General features: G+C 35.7%; 1 protein-coding gene and 1 pseudogene across 15 annotated transcripts in view; both read right to left on the bottom strand.

Annotated features, from left to right (window-relative positions):
• Positions 1–25,132, bottom strand: part of ZMYND11 (zinc finger MYND-type containing 11) — a 143,963-nt gene that overhangs the window by 70,840 nt on the left and 47,991 nt on the right. For 12 of the 15 annotated variants that reach the window (XM_045820053.1, XM_045820051.1, XM_045820050.1 and 9 more), the window contains exon 2: positions 19,624–19,758. The exons of 1 other annotated variant lie outside the window; for it this stretch is intronic. In XM_045820053.1, coding sequence (XP_045676009.1) covers positions 19,624–19,739 — 116 coding nt within the window. In that variant the 5' untranslated portion in view covers positions 19,740–19,758. Of the gene's footprint in view, positions 1–8,325; positions 8,434–19,623; positions 19,761–25,132 lie in introns of those variants that run through there. 2 more of the 15 variants (XM_045820061.1, XM_045820062.1) reach the window with 2 other exon arrangements.
• Positions 13,653–14,044, bottom strand: LOC123806772 (annotated as a pseudogene).

The following is a 25,132-nucleotide window of genomic DNA, read 5'->3' as shown; positions in this document are numbered from 1 at the left end:
TTCTGCAAATCAACAGAAAACGAAAACAACCCCAGTGGTAAGATGGACAAAGAACAAAAACAGGTATCTACAGAAAAGCAAGCCCCAAATCATCTAGGAACACCAGTAGCTGCCTAAAACTCATTACTACAGAAATGCAAACTGCAATATCTGAGTGACAACATTTGTGCAACTGAACAACATCAAGTACATGCAGACGCATGGGGAAACTGAACCCTTGTTCACTGCTAATGAACATGTAGAATGAGGTATCCTCTCTTGAAAATCCAGTGAAATTAAATGTATAGATATTCTATAATTGATGAGAAATATATTCCTGGATATACACACTAATGAAATCCTCTTACAGGTAAAAAAATAAAAGTATTGTGGTAGTAAAAAATTGGAGCAATGCTTGGTTATTTGTGGTAAAGGGAAAACTGGAGACAACCTGAGTGTCCATCATAAGGGAATAAATCAAAGCATGGGGAAAGGCTATAGTGCAATGTCACTGAAAACAGTGAAAAAAAAAAAGGAAATATAGAAGTTACCCAAGAATATAACAATGGCAGAATGGTGATAAAGAAAAGCAAATGATAACAGGTACCTATAGAGTTGTAATAAAAGCTAAATGCTGTAATAAACATACACTGCGCAGTCCAGTGCCCAGCTCTTAATGTGTTCTAAGTGAACGGTTCCTGCATTAATTACCATTCATTCAGTTTTTACCTAATTATTTGTATTACTGGATATTTGTATAATAAACATCAGTTCAAACACTAGCTCTCCAACTTACTAGCTATAAGACTTTGGACAACTTACTGAACCTCTTTGCATCCCAACGTCCATTTTTATAAAGTAAAATTCAGTGTCAATACATGAAGTTGTTTTAAGGTAAAAAGATAATGTAAAGTTTACAATAAATGTTTGTCTTCCTTCTCATTCCTCCTCTCCCCCAAAGTATATTAATGAAAACTCTCAACAGATGACTATCATGCAGTAATTACCAATGACAATTTAGGGTGACCATTAACAACATGGAAAAAGTTAAATAATGTGAGAAAAAGACAAGCATGAAAAATGGCCAAAAATAAATTAAAATCGGTCCCTTACCTGAGTTTGGGTAGCAGAATTATAGGTGATTATTTTTCTGCTTTCTATTTTTATTATTATTTTATTTTAGATAAGGGAGGGAGAAAGGGAGCAAGAGAAACATTGATAAAAGAGAAACACTGATTGGTTGCCTTCTACAAGCACCCTGACCAGGCATGGAACATAAAGTCCAAAACCCAGGCATGTGCCCTGACTGGGAATAAACCCAGACATGTGGCCTAACTGGGAATAGAACTGGTGATGTCACAGTTTGTGGTTTGTGGGACGCTGCCCAACTGAGCCACAGCCACCAGAGCTGCTTTCAATTTTTCAAATATCCAGCAATATGGTTATATTACTTTTAGAAATTAAAAAGAACTAAACCATAATGATCTGCCCTGGGTGCTTTAAAGATGCAAGGCTTTTTCTACATATACAAATCAATCAATGTAACATGCCACATTAATAAAACATAAAAAATCATGATCAATCTCAATAAATACAAAAAAGCATTTGACAAGATTCAACAGGCTTTCATGATTTAAAAAACTCAACAAATTGAGTATAGAATGAAACTACCTCACCATAATATTATCCATATATGAAAAACCCAAAGTGAACAACATATTTTAAGACAAAACTTTTCCTCTAAGCTCAGAAAAAAAGGCAACTTTCACCACTTCTATTCAACACAATATTAAACGTTCTAGCCAATGCAATTAGACAAAAAAATATAAAAGGCATCCAAACTGGAGAGGAAGAGGTAAAATTACCTGTGCAAATGATATTATCTTGTATGCAGAAAATTCTGAAGATTTCACAAAAAAGCTGTTGTAACTGACAAGTAAATCCAGCAAAGTAGCAGGATACCAAGTCAATACACAGAAATCAGTTCCATTTCTTATTTTTATTTCATTTATGTATTTATTTTTAGACAAGGGAAGGAAGGGAGAAATAGACGTAGAAAAACATCAATGAGCGTTTGCCTCTCGCATGCCCCCTACTGGGGATCTGGCCTGCAACTCAGGCATGTGCGCTAACTGGGAATCGAACCAGCAACCCTTTGGTTAGCAGGCAGGCACTCAATCCACTGAGCCACACCAGCCAGCACATCTTTTTCTTAAAAAAAAAAAAAAAAAAATCACACACACACACACTTATTTATTTATGTTTTTTATCGTCACCTGAGAACATGCTTATTGATTAAAGAGGGGGACATGAGGTGGAGAGAGAAACATTAATTGGCTGCCTCTCATATCTGCTGAGGCTGGGGACCAAACCCACAACCTATGTATGTGCCCTGATCAGGTTTCAAACCCCACAACCTTCTGGTTTATGGAACTGAGTCATATTGGTCAAGGCAAATTTCATTTCTACACACAATCAATCAACCATCTGAAAAGAAAATTATGAAAATAACTTCATTTACAATAGCAGCAAAAAATATAAACTACTTAGGCATTAATCAACAAGGTGAAAATGTATATATACAATGAAAACTACAAAACACTGCTGAAAAAAATTAAAGACATAAACAAATGGAAACATATCACATGTTCATGGATTAGAATAATTAGTAGTTAAAATACCAACATTACCCAAAGTGATCTACAGATGCAATGAAATCACCATCAAAATCCCAATTTTTTTTTCAGACAGAAAAATCCATCCTAAAATTCGTACGTAAATCTAAAGGTATCCCCAATAACTAGTCTTGGGTGGGGGGGGAACAGAGGATTCATACACTTCCTGATTTCAATCTTACTACCAAAACTACAATAATCAAAACTATGTGGTATTGGCATTAAGACAAATATACAGACCAATGGAACAGAATACAGAGCTCAGAAATACACATATACATACATTCAAATGATTTTGACAACAGTGCCAAGACCCCTCAACAGAGAACAGTCTTTTTAACAAATTGTGCTGGGAAAACTGGATATCTGTGAGCAACTGAATACAACTGGACCCTTACCTAATACCATATACAAAAATTAGTGTAAACATGGATTAAAGTCCTAATTGTCAGACCTAAAGCAATGAAACAGCTATAAGACAATATAGGACCAAAATTTCACAACACTGGACTTGGCCATATTTCTTGGATATGACACCAAAGGCACAGGCCAAAGAAAAAAATAAACAAACTGGGCTTCCTGGAAATTTAAAAATTTTGCACAAGAGACACTATTCACTTAGTAAAAAGGCAACCTACTAAGTGGGAGAAAATATCTGCAAATCACATATTTGATAATGGATTATTGCCCAGAAGATAAGAGAAAACCTAACAATAAACAATTTGATCATACAAAAGACTTGAATAGACATGTCTGCAAAGAAGATATACGCATGACAAATAAACACATGAAAAGATAGATGCTCAACATCACTAATCATTAGGGAAATGCAAATTAAAACCACAATGAAATACCACCTTCCACTCATTAGGGTGGCTGCTATTAAAATCACAGAAACAAGTATTAATGAGGATAATGAGAAATGGGAACATTTGTGCACTGCTGGTGAAAAGGTAAAATGTGGAAAATAATATTGTGCTTCCTCAACAAATTAAAAATAGCATTACCATATGATCTGGCAATTCTGGGGATACACCCAAAAGGAGAAAAGCAGGGTCTCTAAGAGATACTTGTACACCCATGCTCAAAACAGCATTATTCACAATAATGCTGTGCACAGCACTGGGCCCAAGTGACAGATAAATAGAAAAGAAGAATGTGGTATATATATTCAAACTGAAGAAAATCCTGGAATATGACATGATATAGATAAATCTTGAGGGCATTATGCTAAGTGAAATAAGCCAGTCACGGGAAAACAAATACTATATAATTCCACTTCTTCACGGCACTTAAGGCACAATTATAAAGACAGAAAGTAAAATGGTGGTTGTGGTTGCCAAGGGTGGTGGTGATGAGTTTCACTTTCACAAGCCTGAAAAAGTTCTGGAGATGAGAGTAGTGATGGCTGTACAATTGAACTGTGTACTTAAAATAGGGTTAAGATGGTAAATTTCATGCTGCATTTTATTACAATTAAAAAATTAAAATAGTAATGATCTGCCTCAAGGTGCTTTATATACGGATAGTATAAAAGTATTTTAAAATTGTGTTGAACAAAAATAAATAAACTTCAAAACCTAAACATCTCTGAACTTTAATAAATTTATTTAAAAATTTAGCATATATGCTAAAGAACTGGGTTCTCTTCCGGCAAGATGGAGGAATAGGTGGACGCACCGTACCTCCTCCTACAACCAAGATTAGAACAATAATTTACAGACAGAATAACACTCAGAACTGACACAGGATTTATCTGAATGGAAGTTGGACAGCCAAGAAGTTGAAGTAGACCCGTACATCCAGACTGGTAGGAGACAACGAGCCGGGTGGGCGCGGGGCTGGAAGGGTCGGCAGCGCACCGAGGTCAGGGAAAATTTGGCGTGAAATAGGCGTGACAGCCATCCGGGTCGCAAGAACGCAGCGGTGATCCCTGAGTACGCAAGCTGCGGCTGGCGGGCCCAGTGAGGCAGCGACTGTGGACCAGGGCAGAGCTCGCAGCCCAGGATCCCAGAGAATGGTCTGAGCCCAGGAGAACGGAACTACCGCCATTGTTCCCTCCTGTCCCGATCCCGCTCCCGCCCCCACATATAACGTCACAATCTAGCGACAGGGGTGCCCAGCCCTGGTGAACACCTAAGGCTCTGCCCCCCACCATAACAAGAGCGACCAGATCGGAAAAAAAAAAGGAGAGACAGGGAAAGACATAAGACAAAGACAGATCAGTCCCCCAGGACTCATCCTTTTGAGTGACCAAGAAATGGCCAATCTATCAGATGCACAGTTCAAAACACTGGTGATCAGAAAGCTCACGGAATTGGTTGATTTTGGGCGCAATTTAGATGAAAGGATGCAGGTTACCATAAAAGAGATGAAGGAAGATACTCGGAGGAGAGCCAATAGTGAAAGGAAGGAATCAGAGTCTCAAAACAATATAGTGGACCAGAAGGAAGATATAATCAACCAAGCAGGAAAGCATGATGAAATAAGAATTCAAAAAATTGAGGAAAAGCTTAAGAGCATCCAGGACACCTTTAAACATTCCAACATCCGAATTATAGGGGTACCAGAATGGGAAGGGGAAAAGCAACAAATTGAGCAGGTATTGGAACAAATAATAAAGGAGAACTTCCCCAATCTGGCAAAGGGAACAGTCTTCCAAGAAATCCAAGAAGCTCAGAGAGCCCCAAAGAAGTTGGACCCAAGAAGAAACACACCAAGGCACATCGTAATTACATTAGCCAAGGTAAAAACGAAGGAGAGAAACCTAGAAGCAGCAAGAGATAAGGGGACAGTAACCTACAAAGGAGTTCCCATCAGACTGTCGGCTGATTTCTCCAAAGAGACCTTACAGGCAAGAAGGGGCTGGAAAGAAATATTCCAAGTCATGAAAGACAAGGACCTACATCCCAGATTGCTCTATCCAGCAAAGCTCTCATTTAGAATGGAAGGGAAGATAAAGTGCTTCTCAGATAAGGTCAAGTTAAAGGAGTTCATCATCACCAAGCCCTTATTTTATGAAATGCTAAAGGGACTTATCTAAGAAAAGAAGATAAAGAAAAGACATGTATAGTAAAAGGACAGCAAACTCACAATTATTAACAACCACACCTAAAGCAAAACCAAAAGAAACTAAGTAAACAGCTAGAACAGGAACAGAACCACAGAAATGGAGGGCTAGCAGCAGGGGGATGGGAGGAGGAGAGAGGGGGAAAAGGTATAGAGAATAAGTAGCATAGAATGTAGGCTGAAAATAGATAGGGGGAGGGCAAGAATAGTACGGGAAATGTAGAAGCTAAAGAACTCATAAGTATGACACATGGACATGAACTAAAGGGGGGGAATGTGGGTGGGAGAGGGTGTACAGGGTGGAGGGGAGTGAAGGGGGGAAATGGGACAACTGTAATAGCATAATCAATAAAATATATTTTTTTTTAAATTTAAAAATTTGCAAAAAAAAAGAACTGGGTTCTTCTTAATTCTAATACTTAAACCTGGGACAAATAATTTATTCATACATCCTCATATTCTTCACCCATAAAGTGAGGGTAATTTGAAGATAGCTGTTAGGGTGAAATGAGATAATATGGAAGCACCATGTCGAAGACAATGTTTTTAAAACTTAAAAGTGTGCAAGGATACAAATATAAATTCATTAATTATCAAAATAAAACGTTTAATGGTTAAGGGTTTAGACTCTGACATCAGATAGACCTTATATTCAAATTTCAGTTCTTTGACAACCTGTGAAGCTCAAGACAATTAATTTCACCTTCTTCATTAGGAAAATGAACATAATGACAATAGACCTCATGGAGTTGCTGTGAAAATTAAATGAGATGAATCACATAAAGTACAGTGCTTGTCACAAAATAATGACTCAATGGTTTCCAACAGCTCCTTCAGTTAATGTAACTGGATATTTAAAAACCTTTTTCTATGCCTTGTCCCAGCAACTGTGCTTCACACTAAGACACAAAGATAGGAAACATGTATGCCCTACCCTTGAAAAGTTCACAAGCAGCAAAGGAAGCAGTAAGATTTTTCAAAGTTTGTAAGAGACTGTAATAAATAATAAAATTGAATTTTATGTATGTTAAGTTGTGAGCGAAGAGTAAGGGGACTGAGACTGGTTATAGTGAGAAATGAATCAGAATCTGAAAAGAAATGAAATTTGAGTTGGCTCTTCGTAAAAGAAAGGACATGTCTGTTTTGTCCATTAATAAAGGAAAAACACAAAATAAATAACCAAAATAATAGAGTACTCAAGACACTTGAGAATAGTCTCATCATATGGAGTTCTGAGTGGGTAGAAGCAGGGCATAAAAAGGAAAAATTATGAGGGTCTAATAGTGAAGGGCTCTGCACAAATGCCCTGTTCAGGTATGTACACTCACATTCCATGGGGAAATCAAGAGGATTTTAAGATCACAGTAAGACTTAAATCTAGAAAAGTAACTAATAAAATGTGAGGCTTAAGTTGACTGAAAGATGTCAGAAACAACTATCTAGGAGATCTGACTTGAAAGAAGAGTCTGCCTGATAGACGATCCAGAAAGACAGGCATCCCAGGCAGAGGGAGAGCCCACTGCTTCTGGAGTGCAGCACACCGAAGAGAAAGGCGAGGCATTAACACCTAGACAGGAATCTAAACTTCATAGCAACAGAAAAAGGTTTTCAATCATGGAACATTTAATAAAATGGCATTTTAAAAGAAACATCTCTGACATCAATGATAGGAAGAAACCGACTAGCAAGACCAGGAGCCCAGAAGACCAATTAGGAAGCGCTACCACTATACAGGCAGGAAATTACAAAGGCTAAAACCAGGCCAAAAGAGGGAAGAGCAGACTGACTCAAGAGACTCAATTTATCTGCCATATACTTGGGGAGAAAAAAAATAAGTCTGTTTTACCATTTCCATATTTCAAACACATTCACTATTACCCTCTAACTATAGGATAATAATCTCAAAACTGGTATAAAGACCCTCCCAATCTGGTACTAGCCCTTTCATTCCCTTTCCCTTAAAACCCTACAGTCCTTTGCTTGGACTCTACCTCACCAAAACTCACCCAATTTGCAAGGATTAATTCACTAACTCTCCATAAAGCCCTCCTGACTCTCCCATAGTAACCCCACCCCCCATAGATCTGCAGAGAAATGTCATATGAAAACAGCTCCACAACAATCCAAGTCAAGAGGAGTGCCATAAGAATATGGCATTCTGGGAAAAAACACACTAAGGAATTGTGTATTACGGTTATTCGGAAGTTAGTTCCTCCATAAGGTTGTTATTATGTGAAATAAAATAATAATGGTGCCTAACAACAGTGAAGTGTATCTTCCAATCTGCAACCATAAGAAGACGTACAAAAGAATAAATCAATGTAGATTTAAGTGAGAATGCAGTTAGTAATGCTGTGAAGAATTCTTGGGATTACATATACAGCATAATATTAACTGATACTTCCTTTTTTCTAAAGAAGTAATTTAGGCAAAAGCCTTTTTTCTCTTCTAGATTAAGTCTAATGAGGAAACAGAAATTATCAGAGAGACAAAGCAAAACTGTAACTTTGGTAAACAGTTCCTAGATATCGTATCATAATTAAATTGTAATAAATAAATAATAATGTGTACCTGGTGCAACCTACAGAGAAAAAGGACTTACAGTTTGGGCTTATGTCTGTCTGTAGTGACAGGATGAAGAGCTCAGAAATCTCAATGCCAAACATGTCACAAGAGGTCAGATGTCACCTTCTCTAACTGGGGGTTGACCCTAAAGTAGGCAATACATGTAATTAATCGATGCCCTACTCTGAAACATTGACTTGAATGGTACTAGTCTACAGATTCAATGTTAATCTAATTATGCTAGTCACAAATATGATCACCTCTACAGACACAAATTCATTGTTAAGGAAAGAAATATAAAGGGTCAATTGTTTTTTATGCAACAATCAACAAAAAAATAAAATTCTCTCTCCCAATGATACAAACCGTATCAAATGATATGGCCAATAATGCTGGTAGAGACTAATATAAAATCCATACTTACTTCAAAAGTATGTCTTCAAATTATCTTATAACCAGTACTGATAATACTTATGAAACTCAAATGTCATGTTATAACCATCCAAACTAGATGTGAATAATTTGTTTGGATTAAAAAGAAAAAGGAAATGATATATGTAACTTCTTTTTATTATAGACTAAAATATAGGTGACATTTAGTAAAGTAACACAACGAGTTATAAATCATATCAGGAATCTTAGGGATTAAAAGTAAATTTCATTTCTGTTTCTCATTGTTATATGATTACCTCTTTGCTCCTTGATTTTAAAAACTGTAAAACAAAGGCTAACATCATGATCTTAAGCATACGAATGTGTTATATCTGTTTTACATAAATGTTAAGTAATCAGATATTTTAAAACTTTAATTTCATGACATCTATCCAAGTATCATAAAAACTGATGAAAAAAGTGCTAATATAATTTAGTACTTAATCATTTTTTAACTAAATGAGAAAGCTGCTCTTATATAAACCTATGCTTATCTTCATCTGAACTATTGTACAGCATCTTCTTTATGATATAATGACTTTGTTTGCATTATGATGATGGAAACACCTCAAAACATACTTCAAATTCTATGAATGTAAGATGTTTTTACTTAGTACCAAAATTTATTATATTTATTTAGCTTCCAAATGAAGATATCTATATAATTTTATACTATCATTAAGTCATACTTTTATAAGAAAATAAGCTTTTAAATCAGAGGGACAGCTTACCCATTAACTAAAAAAAAAAAAATTCAAGCTTAATCCCATATATATTTTTAGTTTGATTTCAGATCAACTTTAAAAGTACTTTCCATTCCCAAATAGAGCCTGCTAAAAAAGTTTCTTAGTTATAATTTTTAAGTTATCTGAAATAATCAAATGTTAAGTGACTCTCTAATTTTTAGTACTTTTTAAAAATATAACATTAGCAGTTTAAAAAAAAAGACAATTAAAAGAAAGTGGTAAAAAGGAGTCAGGACTCTTTTCTGAAGAGGTATAGTGATGCCCAATAGGAAACTACTGCTATGAATGCTTAACTTAGATATCATCAGATTGGGTGAAGAAAAATTTGCAACTTAGAAAAATTCTCCTGTTTTGTTACACAGGTAAGTTTTTATCAGTCTCTAATTGTCCAAATAACTTTGAGGATCTGAGGCTACTACTTACGGAATTTGTAAATTTTAACATGAGTCTTAATATTTTAACCGTTCTGTGTTTGAAGATAGTGCTATAGAGTATAATATTGTCTACTGCTATAAAGAAACATTAAGAATGTCCCTTGGATTTGCTTCTGCCAGAAGAAACCTCTATTACTTTTAGTTCTGCTTTTGGACTCCAGAAAATATCCAATACCTTTACCAACTAGCTCTTTTTTCCCAGAAAAAGCGCAAAACTGCTGTGAACTGGGAAGATAGCAAAAGTAGCATCATTCTTAATCTCTCCCAAGTCTCCTAAAAAGTATTACTAAAAGAGTTAGAAAACAAACAAAAAACCCCACCCTTGGACTACATAAAAAACAAAATTAAGTAATGAGAAATCCCCATGAATCCCAAAATCCAGCACGTGAGGGTAAAACTCCAAAAGCTACAATCCCAATTGGTACTGACACCTGTGTAGGAGAAAGCAGAGGGGATTAACAGAGTTATCTAATGAAAAGAGTATAGAAGAATAAATTAAGCAACAGATAGTCACTGGAAAGTACCGTGGGCCAATGTAAGAACAGCAGTTGGAAGTAGATACACTTTTACACACTCCCATTTGCAGGTGAATCAGGGTAATTCATGAATTCATGGTAAAGACTAAGGGGCTGGAGCATAATGGGCCCCATGAACATTCAAACTCAGTCAGCCAAAGCTGCCTTCCAGGATGGAGCCCTATCATGCAGAAAAATTATAAGCAATAAAAATATCAAACACTACAGGTCAAAAAGATATTCAATGTAAAGATTGAGTATAAAGGAAAGGGCGGTCCCAGAAAAAAAGAAGTGGGGAAGAAAGAGAAGAAAAAGCAGGAAATCATGGGAAATATGAGCCCATATTTTGAGTACTTCACAAAAATGACATAAGGAGTTTCAGACATAAATCTAGAAAAACTATTCTAGCCACCTTACCCTGCAACAAGTTCAGAAAAACTGGATTTCACATCAAAATGACCAATATGATGGCTGTAATTGAAGAAACAAAATAAAATCCATACAATGAAAGCAAGTCTGAAATGTGTGCCGACAAGACAAATGAAAACTGTAACTGTTACTCCAAACACAAAAAAGGACATGAAGAAAATGATGCAAGACACAGAAAGGATATACATCAGAATTACAAAAGCTAAGAAAAAAGTTAAATATCAAGAAGTAAATTTTAAAAATCACCTCAGCAGTATAGTCTAAACTAGCAGATACACAAGAGTAAATAAACAGCAGAAAAATGTCACAAACAGAAGTTGCAAGGGAAAATGTTAAAAATCAAAACTATATTGCAGCTTTACCCATAATTGTCAGAACATGGAAGCAACAAAGAGGTCCTTCAAGGTGGGGGGACAAATAAACACAGGTCCAACCAGACAACGGAGTATTATTCAGTGCTAAAAAGAAATAAGCTATTAGGCCTCAAAAAGACATAAAGAAAAATCTTAAATTCATATTACTAAGTGAAAGATGATCTGAAAAGGCCATATCCTATATGACTCCAACTCTAGGACATTCTGGAGAAGAAAAATGATGAAGATAGTGAAAAAAGCAGTTGTTACCAGGGACTGGGAGGAGCAGATACACAGATGGAGCACCAAGGAATTTTTAGGGCAGTTGAAACTACTTTGTGTGATGCTATAATGGTGGATACATGTCGTTGTACAGTTGTCCAAACCCACAGAACGTATACCAACAGTAAACCCTAATGTAAACTATGGACTTTGGGTGACAATGATGTAGTCCATCCTTGGTAAAACATGTACCATCCGGTGATTCATGCTGGTAGTAAAGAAGGCTGTGCATGTGGGAAGGCAGGGTATATATGGGAAATCTCTTTATCTTTTCAATTTTGGTGTAAAACTAGAATTTCTTTTCAACAAATAAAGTCAAAAAAGATGATTATGCTATTATAGTTGTCCCAATTTTTCCCCTTAGTCTTCCTCTGCCTGGTACCCCCATTCCCTCCAGCAATTCCCCCCCTTAGCTCATGTCCATAGGTTATGTATATTAGGTCTTTGGCTTCTCCATTTCCTATAATATTCTTGACAGCCTCCTGTCTATTTTGTACCCACCAATTATGCTTCTTAATCCCTGAATTTTTTTGCCATTCTCCCCTCCCCCACTGATAACCCTCCACATGATCTCCATAGCTATGATTCTGTTGCTATTCTGCTTTATTGCTTAGTTTGTTTTTTCAGATTCAGTTGTTGAAAGTTGTGAATTTGTTGTCCTTTTAATGTTCACAGTTTTAATCTTTTAAAAACAATAAGTCACTTTAACATTTCATAGAGTAAGGGCTTGGTAATGATGAACTCCTTGAGCTTTACGTTGTCTGGGAAGCACTTTATTGGCCCTTCCATTCTAAATGATGGCTTTGCTGGACAGAGTAATCTTGGATGAGTCCTTGCTTTTCATGACTGAATTCTTCTTGCCAGTCCCTTCTCCTGCAAATGTTTCTTTTGAAAAATCAGCCAAGTCTCATGGCAACTCCTTTATAGGTAACTCTCTGCTTTTCTCTTGTTTCTTTAGATTCTCTCTTTATCTTTAACCTTTGGAATTTTAATTATGTGTCTTGGTGTGTTCCTCTCTGAGTACAACCTGTTTGCATTAAGTACAATTCTGTGCTTCCTGGACTCGCATGTCTATTTCCTCTGCCACATTAGGTAAGTTTTCTTTCAGTATTTTTTCAAGTATGTTTTCAATTTCTTGCTCTTCTTCTTCTCCTGGCACACCTATGCTTCAGATACTGGTATATTTAAAGTTGTCTCAGAGGTTCCTAAGCCTGTCCTCATTTCCTTCCTTGTATTCCAAATTGTTGATTTGATTCTCAGTACCATCCTCTCTACTATTGCTTCCCTATACATTTTTCTTTATTTCATTTAGTGTTAACCTTTATTTCCTCCCTTACGTTTCTGCCATATTCAATGAGTTCTTTGAGCATCCTGATCACCAGTGTTTTCAATTCTCCATCTGATAGGTGGAGAATTTCCATTTCCTTCAGTTCCTCTTCTGGGGTTTTGCTCTTTTTTTTTTTTTTTCAATTTGGACCTTATTTCTTTATCTCCTCAATTCAGCAGCCTCCCTGTGTTTGTTTCTGTGTATTAGGTAGAGCTACTTTGACTACCTGTCTTAGAAAAGACACCTGTAGCCCTGGCTGGCGTAGCTCAGTGGATTGAGCATGGGCTGCGAACCAAAGCATCGCAGGTTCAATTCCCAGTCAGGGCACATGCCTGGGTTGCAGGCCACGGCCCCCAGCAACCGCACACTGATCTCTCTCTCTCTCTCTCTCTTTCCCTCTCTCCCTCTCTCCCTCCCTCCCTCCCTAAAAAATAAATAAAATATTAAGAAAAAAGATACCTGTAAATTGTACAGGGCAGGGCCTTAGGTAATCACCAGGGTGGGACAACCCACTTTACCCCTTTGTGGTTCTGTGTGAGAGGAAAGCTTGGAGAAAGGACAATGCCACTGACTGGCTTCTAGAGGCTTGCCGGGCACTCGCCCCATTTCCAGTCACCTCACCCACTTCACATGTGCAACTGACACACTTCCAGCTGTTGTCCGTGTGGTGAATCCCAGAGTGGGTGGGCTTACATACATTCTAAGCCCATGTGGTACCTTTAAACAAACTCTCCTGAAAAATCTGAAAATCCTGCAGTTTCTTCCACTGCCCAATTCCCCACTAGTTTTTTGTGGGGTTTCTTTTTTTCCATTGAGGCATTTTATTTGCACATATGTATTACATTCTTAGAAAAAGAATCCTAGGACTTTCCCTCCTGTGTGTTTTCATCTTGCTTCTTCATGGTCCATGATGCTTGCTGAGGTTGTCAGTACAATGAAACCAAACTGACAAGATGGAAGCAGGCTGTTCTGCCATTTCTCTACATCTCTGTGTTGTACATCAAATCTGGGGCTGATTACTCCGTACTTGTTCAACCTGCTGATGAGGTTCAGAACAATTTTCCCAGCTCTCTGATCATCAATGATTTTAAATTTGTCTATGTAACTGTGCTTCATCATCACAGCTAGGGATAGGATGATGACTTTGGAGCATGACCTGGTAAGAAGCTGGTGTCTGCCTCTCTTTTCAGCATTGTTGATACTCTTGAGAGCATCACCAGGACATTCATGTGCACCATTATGGTGGCAAGGAAAGATGGCGGACAGAGTCTCCACTGCTTTTTACAGCCAGAAGTTACGGGGGTCTATCTTCCCAGCACTGGAACTCTGGGCTGTGCTGTCTTGGCCTCAGGCTGGGATCGCTCCCAAGGTAACCCTCCCAATTTTTATCCACCATATATGAGTATGGGACCACCTAATTTCCTGCTTCTGTGCCTCCTGCTCTTCATGCCATATCACGTCCCTACAACTCCACCCCTTCAACCCATCCAGATGTATTCGACTTCTTTAAATCCTTGTCAGACTTCCATACAGCTTAATTTTTCTGACAGTTCTGGCTATTTGTTTTTGCAATATTGTTGTAATTGTCTATGTGGTTGCACAAGGAGGTGAAATGTGTCTACCTATACCTCCATCTTGACCTGAAGTCCCCAAACTACCATGTTTTTTGACAGCAATGCTTTAAGTGAAATATGTAATATACAGGGTGGGGAAAAGTTTATAGTTATATGTATAGAAATACAATAATTAATAAATAATATTGTAAGAATAAGCTCTTTTGCATACTCATAACCAGTTTTTATTTATAAAAAATGTTTTTTAAGATTTTACTTATTTATTTTAGACAGAGGGGAAGGGACGGAGAAAGAGAGGGAGAGAAATATCAATGTGTGGTTGCCTCTTGTGCGTCCTCTACTGGGGACCTGACCTGGCCCACAACCCAGACCATGTGCCCTGAATGGTAATCAAACTGGCAACCCTTTGGTTCACGGGCCAGTGCTCAACCCACTGAGCCACACCAGCCAGAGCTGCATACTCACAACTGTTAACCTACTTTTGGCCCCACTCTGTATAAGAACCACCCCCCCCCCCACAAAAAATACAAGCTATGGATTCTCTATCTAGTCAAACTGATTTTCAAGTAAAAAGACTGCAGGAAACATGCAGAACTAAAAACTTGTTTCCATGAAGTCTTAAGAAACTACTACTAGTGTTACCACTGTGGAGAACAGTGTGGTGGTTCCTCAAAACCAAAATAGAATTTGGTAATTGGGGTCTATATGACCCCAAAATTTCATTTCTAGGTATTTATCCAAAGGAAATAAAATCACTATCTCAAAAAGATGTCTACTCCACCATGTTCACAGCAGCATTATTAACAGCCCAAACATGGAAACAACCTAAGTGTCCAATGACAGATGACTGGATAAAGAAAAAGTGGTGTGTGTGTGTGTGTGTGTGTGTGTATACACACATTCGAATTTTTAGAGAACCATAAAAAAAGAAGGAAATTCTATCATTTTGTGACAATGTAGATGGACCTTGAGGACAGTATGCTAAGAGAAATAAGTAAGAAAAAAAAAGACATATTGTGTAATCTCACTTACATGTAGACTATATAAAAACCAAACTCAGTCCTGACCAGATGGCTCACTTAGTTGGAGTGGCGCCCCATTAACCAAAAGGCTGTGAGGGTTCAATCCCCAGTCAGGACATGTACAAGAGGCAACCAATAGATGTTTCTCTTCCTCTCTCTCCCCCACTTCCCCTTTCTCTAAAATCAATATGCATGTCCTCGGGTGAGGGGTCCCCCCCCCACTACACCCATAGATACAGAGAACAGACTGGTGGTTTCCAGGAGCAGGGGTTGGGGGTGAGTGGGAGAAATGGATGAGGGGGGTCAAAATGTACAAAATTCCTGCATATGACAACTAAGTCTGTGGATATAATGTACAGCATAGTGGCTATAGTTAATAATACTGTGTTATACATTTGAAAGTTGCTATGAGAGTAAGTCTTAAAAGTTCTCATCACGGGGAAAAAAGTATAACTACATGGGGTGATACATGTTAACTAAACTTAGTGGTGATGATTTTACAATATACACATATATTAAATTGTTATGGTGTCCAATTTGAACTAATACAACGTCAATTATATCTCAATAAAATAGAATAAAAACTAAAAAAATACTAAAGAATGAACTTTAGATATCAACATAGGACTAATAAGCATGAAATAGATACTTGCAGAAGACTTAAGTGGTAGCTGTTAGGAAGAGAATATAGTATGTATCACTATGTTCTCTGACAGTTTAAAATCAGTACTATTGTTTAAAACAATGGATAAAGCAATTCATATGGTTTCTATGAAACATACTGGTTATAGAGTTGGTGTTGTTATTCTCAAATAGCTTGATATGTAATGTTGGATAAAACAAATGAGTGGTTACATGATATTCTAAAATGTTATCCCTCATGATATGTCCATGAGAACCATGACCCTTATTTTGTAAGAAAAAACAAAGATTTTAGATAAAAGTTAAGTAAAACCCAGTAGCCATAAATTCAAGTGGAAAATAACAGTATGAAATCATGAGATTTTTTTTCTTTTACAATTATACCTATTTCTTAACAGTGTCTTCTAAAATCCTGGAAAAAGAGACTGACCTAGCATTAATGAGCACAATGAGGACCAGAAAGTGGTCTTGAAATACAGTTTCTAACTGGGGGGAAAAAAAAACAAAAACAAAAACAGAAGTCTATGGAAAAATCTGGGACAGGATATATATAAGATGAGCCTGAAAAATCTTGTATCAGAAAGCAGAGTAACTTCAGGAGTCAGTGTGAAGAAGCTCCAACTAGTCAAAGATGGGAACTGTTGAGCATCAATAAAAATTACATCAAAAATAAACTGAAGTATATCAAATGTATTTAAATGCAGGAATTCCAAATAACACTTTAAAAAACTAATTGATTCCCATTAAAGGACACTGTTTTGAAACCTGGTAAATAAAAGAATCAGTTATTCTACTTTTCTAATATGAACCATAACAGAGAAAAACCAAACAGTAAATGAAGGGAAGCTTATGTAGCTTATGTCCTTATAGAAATATTCTAGTTTAAAAAGGAAGGGTAAAATTAGATCATCACCATTTTGCAATCCTTAATGAATTACTTTGCTCTGTAACAAGGCTACTGTCCTCACATGAGAAACAGACATTATGGCCTCCTGACAGCAGAACATAGTCCCCCAGTCCCACCTATAAGGGGGTCTCACTCCATCCCCACTCCTGTAGATAAAATATCAACTTCCATGAAAAGCAGAGGAATTAGCAAAAGGTTTAAGTCCACCACAGGGTTGCAATCAGCAAAACCCAGACTATGGGAAACCACAGAACAAATGAATCAGTTTCTTCAATAAATAAATTGCAAAGGAAAATGATAAAAAAAAAGATGAATGAGAAACCTACAGATTAAAAGTGACTTAAAAGTTACTCCAGTCAGACACAAAACAAGTAGAACTAAAACATTATACATAGGTAAACTACAGTGTTTAGGGTATAGCTTTTAATTTTATAATGAAATCATTAACCAGTCATAATAAAGAATGAAATGTAATGACTACATATGCATTCTTTACAATAACTTCACCATAGCCTTCAGTAATTTAAGATATTTGTAAAGATTAAAAGATACCTGTATGTTCAGAATTAGCAGTAACTAAGCAGAGCAAGTTGATCTGAAATTAGTCTAAGGCTTGAAAAGTTCCTAAATTTAGAATACAGAAGAGGAACAGTACGTTAGGCTTTAGAGCAAAATACTCCACCTTCTTATCATGGTCCATTGGTTTTTCCTAATTTACCTTTTGGCTAAGTGTAATGATAATGAGCAAGCCAAGGCACTGGGCTAGGCAATTAGCTAGACAGCCCCTTCCTGGGGTTAATGGTCTAGCAGGGAAGTAATTACACATGTGACTAACGTTATTAAAAAAAATTATGGCATGCTATGAAGCATGCCCCACTAATAAAAAGGAAAATGGCATGCTCTCAGATAAGGCAGGAGAAACACTAGGAAAAACACTCTTAAAACACTTACCCTCTGATTTACTTTAAGTTTTTTTCCCCCTACCTTTGGATGAGACCAATAAAGTAATGACTATTTGGTAGGTAAATAAATTTATCCATATTTATCTTAAGATCCATGGACCTTAAGACATGAAGAAAAATAAGCTTGGCATCCTTTTAAGGCTGTACTGATAAAGAAAGGAGCAAAGAAAATGCGTATCAACAATACATACATACACACAGATGATACATGATACGATCATCCAAAGACACCTGCACCCACTGCTGGGGGGGTTAATTCTCTGACTCCCAGATTAGCAGGTTGGTACAAACTAATAGCAACCTTGACAGCCAAACTGTACATCTCACAACGGCAAGTTCCTAGAGACTGTCCCTAAAGCTTTTAGAGAAACATGCCATGGTTAACAAAGAAGTAATAGCCTGAAAAATTGATACAGTTCAGTAAAGTTTAAATAAATTTAATTTCAAAAATTAAATCCAAAGAATAGTACCTTATTTCTACTTTCATCTATACATAATTTTTATACACATAAACTATTTGATTTTTTTTAAATCCCAACTACAGAAAACTACCTTCAGCTTTTAATTTTTAGATTTCAAAACAATGTTTTTAATACGTCACCTCAAAGTAATTTGTATTTAGTTACCACACCCCAAGTAATTTAAATTTAATTTTTATATACTATTTATTTTATTCTTATTTTCCACATAGGTTTTACCTATTTTTTTTTTCTATTAGACTGTAAGAGATATGACTTGTACATGGGCAACTTAAAAATATTCAAAGGGTAAATACAGACTTACAATAACATCTAACATCTTTTTTCCCTCTACAGTCTCTTTCCTCTTAACTTTATAATCTCTACCAGGATATACACAAGGGACAAAAAACTCACTTTTATTACTTACTAATAAGGATCAACATAAGTATTTAATTAAATGAGCTTTTGGGAGTAATCTGTGTTACATTTTTACAGATAACACCAAAAAAATATGTGGGAAGAATTAAGTACAAACTTTACCAAAAACCATTATTTGAACATTTTTAAAAGATAAATTTAGCTTTAGTCCTTTAAAAATACCCAGCAAAACAAATATAACAAAACAAAAATCAAGTTCTATTTGAAGACTCCCTTATAACTAATATTTAACAAGTATATGAAGTATTCATAAAGCAATGTTTTTTTTTTCTGTCTTGACTCTTGGTCTACCAAGATAAACAGGATTAAAATCTAGAGGAAAAAAAGAACTTTCTTTTTTATCTGAAGATTTATTTACTGTATTTCTAAACTATAGAATAAAACTGTTAAAAATTCTTGGTTAGAGGACTATGAACTAAAAAGATGTTATTTACTATATATACCATGCTTGTCCTATATTAAAATAATAAACAGTTTTTAGATAGTTTATATAAAAGGAATTAACTAAAAACTTTAACAAAAGACATACTAAGACTTGTTTCAAGAGTTCATTTTTGATAACTAAGATATTGATACTATTACACATAGTACATATTGATACTTTACTTATCTAATATTTATAAAACCTCTAAACACAAATTGCTTATCTATGTTTCTGTATTTGTTTTTCTCAATGTATACTCCTGTAATGCAAAAACGGGACTGGTATTTTGTAATATATGTTATCATAATAAATTAGTTATCTTTGGACCTTTTCCGCCAAAGTCTTATATGTAATTTTACAGGGATATTTTTGTTTAAATTTACTTACTTTGTAATACGGTCGATGTTGGCAATTTGCTTCTGGTTCCGTATAATTTCAATGGCTGCCCAAAGATGCTGGATAGCTTTTGTATCCGCCTGTCGTCTTTTTGTTAAACGTGCCATGACCTGTTAACTGCTTTAGCTGTAGGAAAATACAAAAACATAAGGAAAAAAACCGTGGATTACAAAATGAATTACTATCAACATAAGTAACACTATCAGCACCTCTTGATTACTGCTGAGTACACTAATGTATTACGTGGTATGGCCACTCTTTATTTTATTTTCAACAATACACCAATTACTGCATAAAAATTATCATTCACTTTGATACTTCATAAAGAATGACACTGTAAGACCCAATAGTTAAAAAATGTCTTCCTAAATAAGCACAACTGGCAACTTTATTCCAATATGTTAAAAATATACACATTTAAATTCTACTCTAAAATGAAAATATTACAATACAAACTTCCATTTTTGACATTATGTGTTATTTTACAGATAGATACAAAATGAAATTTAAATGTCCTAATTATTTGATTCTTTAGTCTATTATACTAATGGCTTAAGCATTTCAATTTTATATAGACATACTGATAAATGAATAGAACATTCTCTTTTTAAAAAGTAAAACCATAGCCCTGGCTGTTGTGGCTCGGTGGATTGAGTATGGGCCTGTGAAGCAAATGGTTGCTGGTTCGATTCCCAGTCAGGGCACATGCCTGAGTTGTGTGTGGGCCAGGTTCCCACTTGGGGGACATGCAAGAGGCAACCACACATTGATGTTTCTCTCCCTCTCTTTCTCCTTCCCTTCCCCTCTCTAAACATAAATAAATAAAATCTTTTTAAAAATAAAATAAAACCATAAACAGGAAATATATGGCAGTAGTTATTTCTAGCTGAGGTGTGAAAGTCTGGAGAAGATAGACCAGAGGAGCCACATCATTAAGATAAATATTCATGTGCTTGGATTAGTGTTGGTCAGTCATTACGTTATATGGAAATTACATTGCTATTTTATTCAAATTGAAATATTCTGAGTGAATGGGGGAAAATGGACACCAATGTGTCCTAGTAAGATAGGAGGAGGGGCGGGCGAGGGAACAGGGTTGCAGCCTGGATGTCTGATGAATGATGGCACTACAGAAGAGTCACACCAGGACTCTAAGCCTGGTATGGAGGGACCTAACTGTTAGGAATGTCCTAGGCCACTGAGACACCTGATCCCTAAAGCACACTGGTTATGCTCTTGAGGGCAGTAGGCATGAAGTAAATATCAAACTCTCTGGAATGGCTGAAATCTCCCTGACCCGACCTTTTCTATCTTTTAAGGGAAGAGAATTAGTGAGGAAAACTTGTTCTAACACTTTACTGTGGTCCATGACTGGCCAACAGAGCCTTGCAAATCTCATTTTTCTCTGCCTCTATTATTTCTTTTCACAGATAAATCAGTTCTTCCTCTGGAAAACCCAAATAAACCCATCAGATGCCGTCACTTCTGGTGACTCTAGGTTAACTCAGTCTTCTGAAATGAGAAGGTGGTTTTTAGGACTTCACTACTAACAGAAAAATTTTGAACATGTTTTAAAGTACTGCTAAATATCCTACTTCTTCCCTTTGCTCCACAAAGGCAATAATCAAAAAATAATGCCAGTATTCAAGTTTTAAAGGAAAATCATTAGTTCGGCAAAAACGTAAAAGGTATCTTAGACATATAACCCTAAAAGATAACAAAAATCAGTTGGGTACAGACTTAAGACAAAAAACCCTAAAACATAATAAAATTTATAATTTATGAATGTGTCTGTCTGAGAAAGAAACCATTTTAAAATGTAGGAAAACTTCAAGTTTAAATGCACTTACATGGGAGTACAAACTTTCCAAGTCTAAGAAACATTATATAGTAAGTAATTTATTGGTAAGAATATAAAATGTCAGATAGTGACATCTAATAGTGAACTATAATAATACAACTTGTATGATTACACAAATAGATAAGAACAAAATCTCATTCTTACAGGTTAAAAAAAAATACTTGACTATTTTGTGTAACCCACTGTGCTAGACACAGTAAGTACTTCAAAATCAATACTGCAGTCCTTGCTAGAAAAAAAGAAAACCTGAAACTAGCAAAAAATGACATTTTGACATTACATGTCATATATGACATACATGGTCCAAAATGCATGCTGTGATATGTGAGAAAATATAAAAGAAATTAATTTCTTTAAAATGTAACTGGCTGTTTAAAGCAAACATAGAAGTCATTATTAGGTATTATAACATATGTACACATAAAACACATTATAATACCACCACAATTGGGGAAGAGGTAATAATGAAAAAAATTGTATCATGTAAATTCTTACACTTTATGTGAAGTGGTATTATATTAATTCAGGAGGAACTATGGTAAATTGAGAATGTACACTGTAATCCGCAGAGTAACCACTACAGAATACAAACAGGAACAGTTAACATTAATTCAACTTTTGAGATCTACCTGAACCAATGCACACACGTGGATAGATATGACCTGTAATGAAGGTACACCATAAGGAAGATACTCATAATGATCAGAGCCCAAAGAGAACCTTGCAAAGAATGCAAAGGTGAAAACAATAATACCTGAATCATATAATAGTACCCAAAACCACCTCACCTATTAGGACAACATCTCTTTAACCACTGAAATTCTCCTTTCTTATGAAATTTTGAAACCATTCATCTAACTCTTCTATGCTCTGAGATTATAGCAGTAAGAAAACAGACAAAAAATTTTCCACTATCTAGTAAATATGATTAGAAATTTGGGTGTTCATCAATAAGAAAATGAATTTTTTATATCCTATGTACAGACACAGTTAGCTTCTTTTTGTCTTTATTGATGTAGCCAAACCAAACTTTTCAGCCCATTCTTTCCTAAATATATTTTATATTACTATTAAGCTGAACTACTCAAAATTCCTAAATATGTCAAAAAAACATCTTATCTCTATCCCTTTAATAGTTCTCTCTGCCTAGAATGTTTGCTCTTGTCCCTTTAGTAATTAAAAACTTCCTTGTTCTTTCTGGAACTTACTGTAACGCAACTGTTCTGACCAACACTTTCCCCAGAATCATACTTGCTCATACTCAATTCTCTCATGTTTTACAGAGTAACTTGTTTATGCATCTCTTCAAATTTTCACATACAAATTTTCCCCAAAATAATCCATTGATTCAGGTAAGGATAAATCCTGTTTATTTTTCATGTCTTTCAACTTACTGAACAGTTATAAACATGATAAACTTTTGATATGGAATTATGAAACAACTTTTCTAGCTATACTGTATAAACAAAGTCCCAGAATAAGCCTTTGCTTATGTTAGATCAAAGATTAAGACACTAAAAAGAAAGATGATAAGACTTACAGAGGTATTTAATACAATCCTCCATCTTTTTGGCTTCAACAATCTTTTCTGGGGGGGGGGCTCCAACACATTTTTGGGGAATACACTACGACTCCCCTCAGAAGGAAGAGCTCCTTTGAGTAGTAATTCTCAAGAGGCCTACAAAAGGTAAAAATGCAAGCCCAAAAACTTCCCAATAAAATTTTTCCATTTTCTTTTATTGTAGTTAAATACATAAAACAAACACAAAATTGCCACCATAACCACTTAAGTGTATGGTTCGGTGGTATTAAATATATTTACATTTTTATACAACCGTCACCACCATCTATCTCCATATAACTAATTTCCTCTTGTTAAACTTAAATTATGCTATTATACCATAAGTAACTCCCAGTTTTCCCCTACCTCCACCCTTTTCTACTCGACCTCAAAGAAGTAGAATCATACGGTATTTGTCCTCCTCTTGTGACTTCACTTAGCATAATATCCTCAGGTTTATCCATACTGTAGCATAGTATAGAATTTTCTTCTTCTCTAAGGCCAAATAGCATTTCTTTGCATGCACACCATATTGTTGCTATCCACTCCACTGTCAATGGAGTTGGATTATTTCCATATATTAACTACTGTGAATAATGCTGCTATGAACATGTGTATACAAATATCTCTTCAAGACCCTACTTTCAATCCTTTTGGATATGTGCCCAGAGGGGGATTGCAGAATCATATGGTAATTCTATATTTAATGTTTTGAGGACCCACCATATATGTTTTCCATAGCTGCTGCACCATTTCACATTCCCACAAATATTGCAAAAGGGTTTCCATCTCTCAACATTGTCATCAACACTTAAAAAAATTTTTTTTATAGATTTTATTTATTTATCTTTAGAGAGGGTAAGGGAGGGAGAAACGGAGAGAAAGATCAATGTGTGTTGCCATTCATGCACCCCACACTGGGGACTTGGCCCGCAACCCAGGCATGTGCCCTGACTGGGAATCCAACCAGCAACCCTTTGGTTCACAGGCCAGGGTTCAATCCACTGAGCCACACCAACCAGGGATGTTATCAACACTTCTAACTGTCTGTTTTTTTTAATAGTAGCCATCCAAATGTATGTGAGGTAGTCCAAGTAACTTTGGCAAGGCCTCAGGTAATACTAATATTCTCTACCCCTATAATTCCAGATTCAATGCTATCAATCCCTTCCATCTATGTAAATATCTTAGTATTTTATATCACACAAATGTGATAAACAGAAAAAAAGGACAATAGAGAAAGCTAACCAGGAAAAACTTAAAATAAGCAAAATTAAACATATTACTTAATACGTAGTATTTATCAACTTGATAAACACACACAGAAATCTTTATTGCAAGGAAATAATAAACATGATAGAAGAATAAGAATCTACTTGGGGAAAGGGAAGAGAGACCGCATCAAGAAGAAACACCCAGAGGATACCTAAGATCAAATGTGTTCTGATTTTTACTTTCTGGTTCAAGTTGTCATTGTTTAACATGAATAAGTAACTATTTTCAAATGTTTATATCACATATTACACATAAAATTTAAAAATTAACCTCGCTATATAATGTATATTTCTTTATCACTGTGAAGTTAGTTTGAAATTTTCCCAATATTTATTAGTAACTTTAAGATACAGATGCAAAGTAAGATGTCATTCTCATTTAGTTCAAAAATTATTTTTCTTTTGAATTTCTTCTTTGACCTTTTTTAATGTATCTGTTAAAATAACCTGACCTGTTCTTTAATATCCAAGTACTTAAAGGTCTCAAGCTATCTTTCTGTTACTGATTTCTAGCTTAATTTCACTGTGGTCTAACAGATACTGTATGACTTCCATTTTTTTAAATTTATTAAGTTGTGTTTTATGGCCCAGAATGTACTCTGTCTTGGTGAATGTTCCATTTTAGATTGAGAAGTATGTGTATTCTGTTGCTGTAGGATCGAGTAGTCTATACATGTGAATTATACCCAGTTGACTGATACTGTTGTTGAATTAAACTATGACCTTACTGACTGTGGTCTGTCTGCTGGACCTGTTTATTTCTGAGAGAGGGATCTTGAAGACTCCAACTATAATAGGGCATTC

Source organism: Phyllostomus hastatus, unplaced genomic scaffold (assembly GCF_019186645.2).
Source record: "Phyllostomus hastatus isolate PE091 unplaced genomic scaffold, TTU_PhHast_1.1 phas_scaffold_39, whole genome shotgun sequence".
NCBI lineage: Eukaryota > Metazoa > Chordata > Mammalia > Chiroptera > Phyllostomidae > Phyllostomus > Phyllostomus hastatus.
Note: the sequence above shows the minus strand (reverse complement) of the source record. Positions and strands in the feature narration are given on the sequence as shown.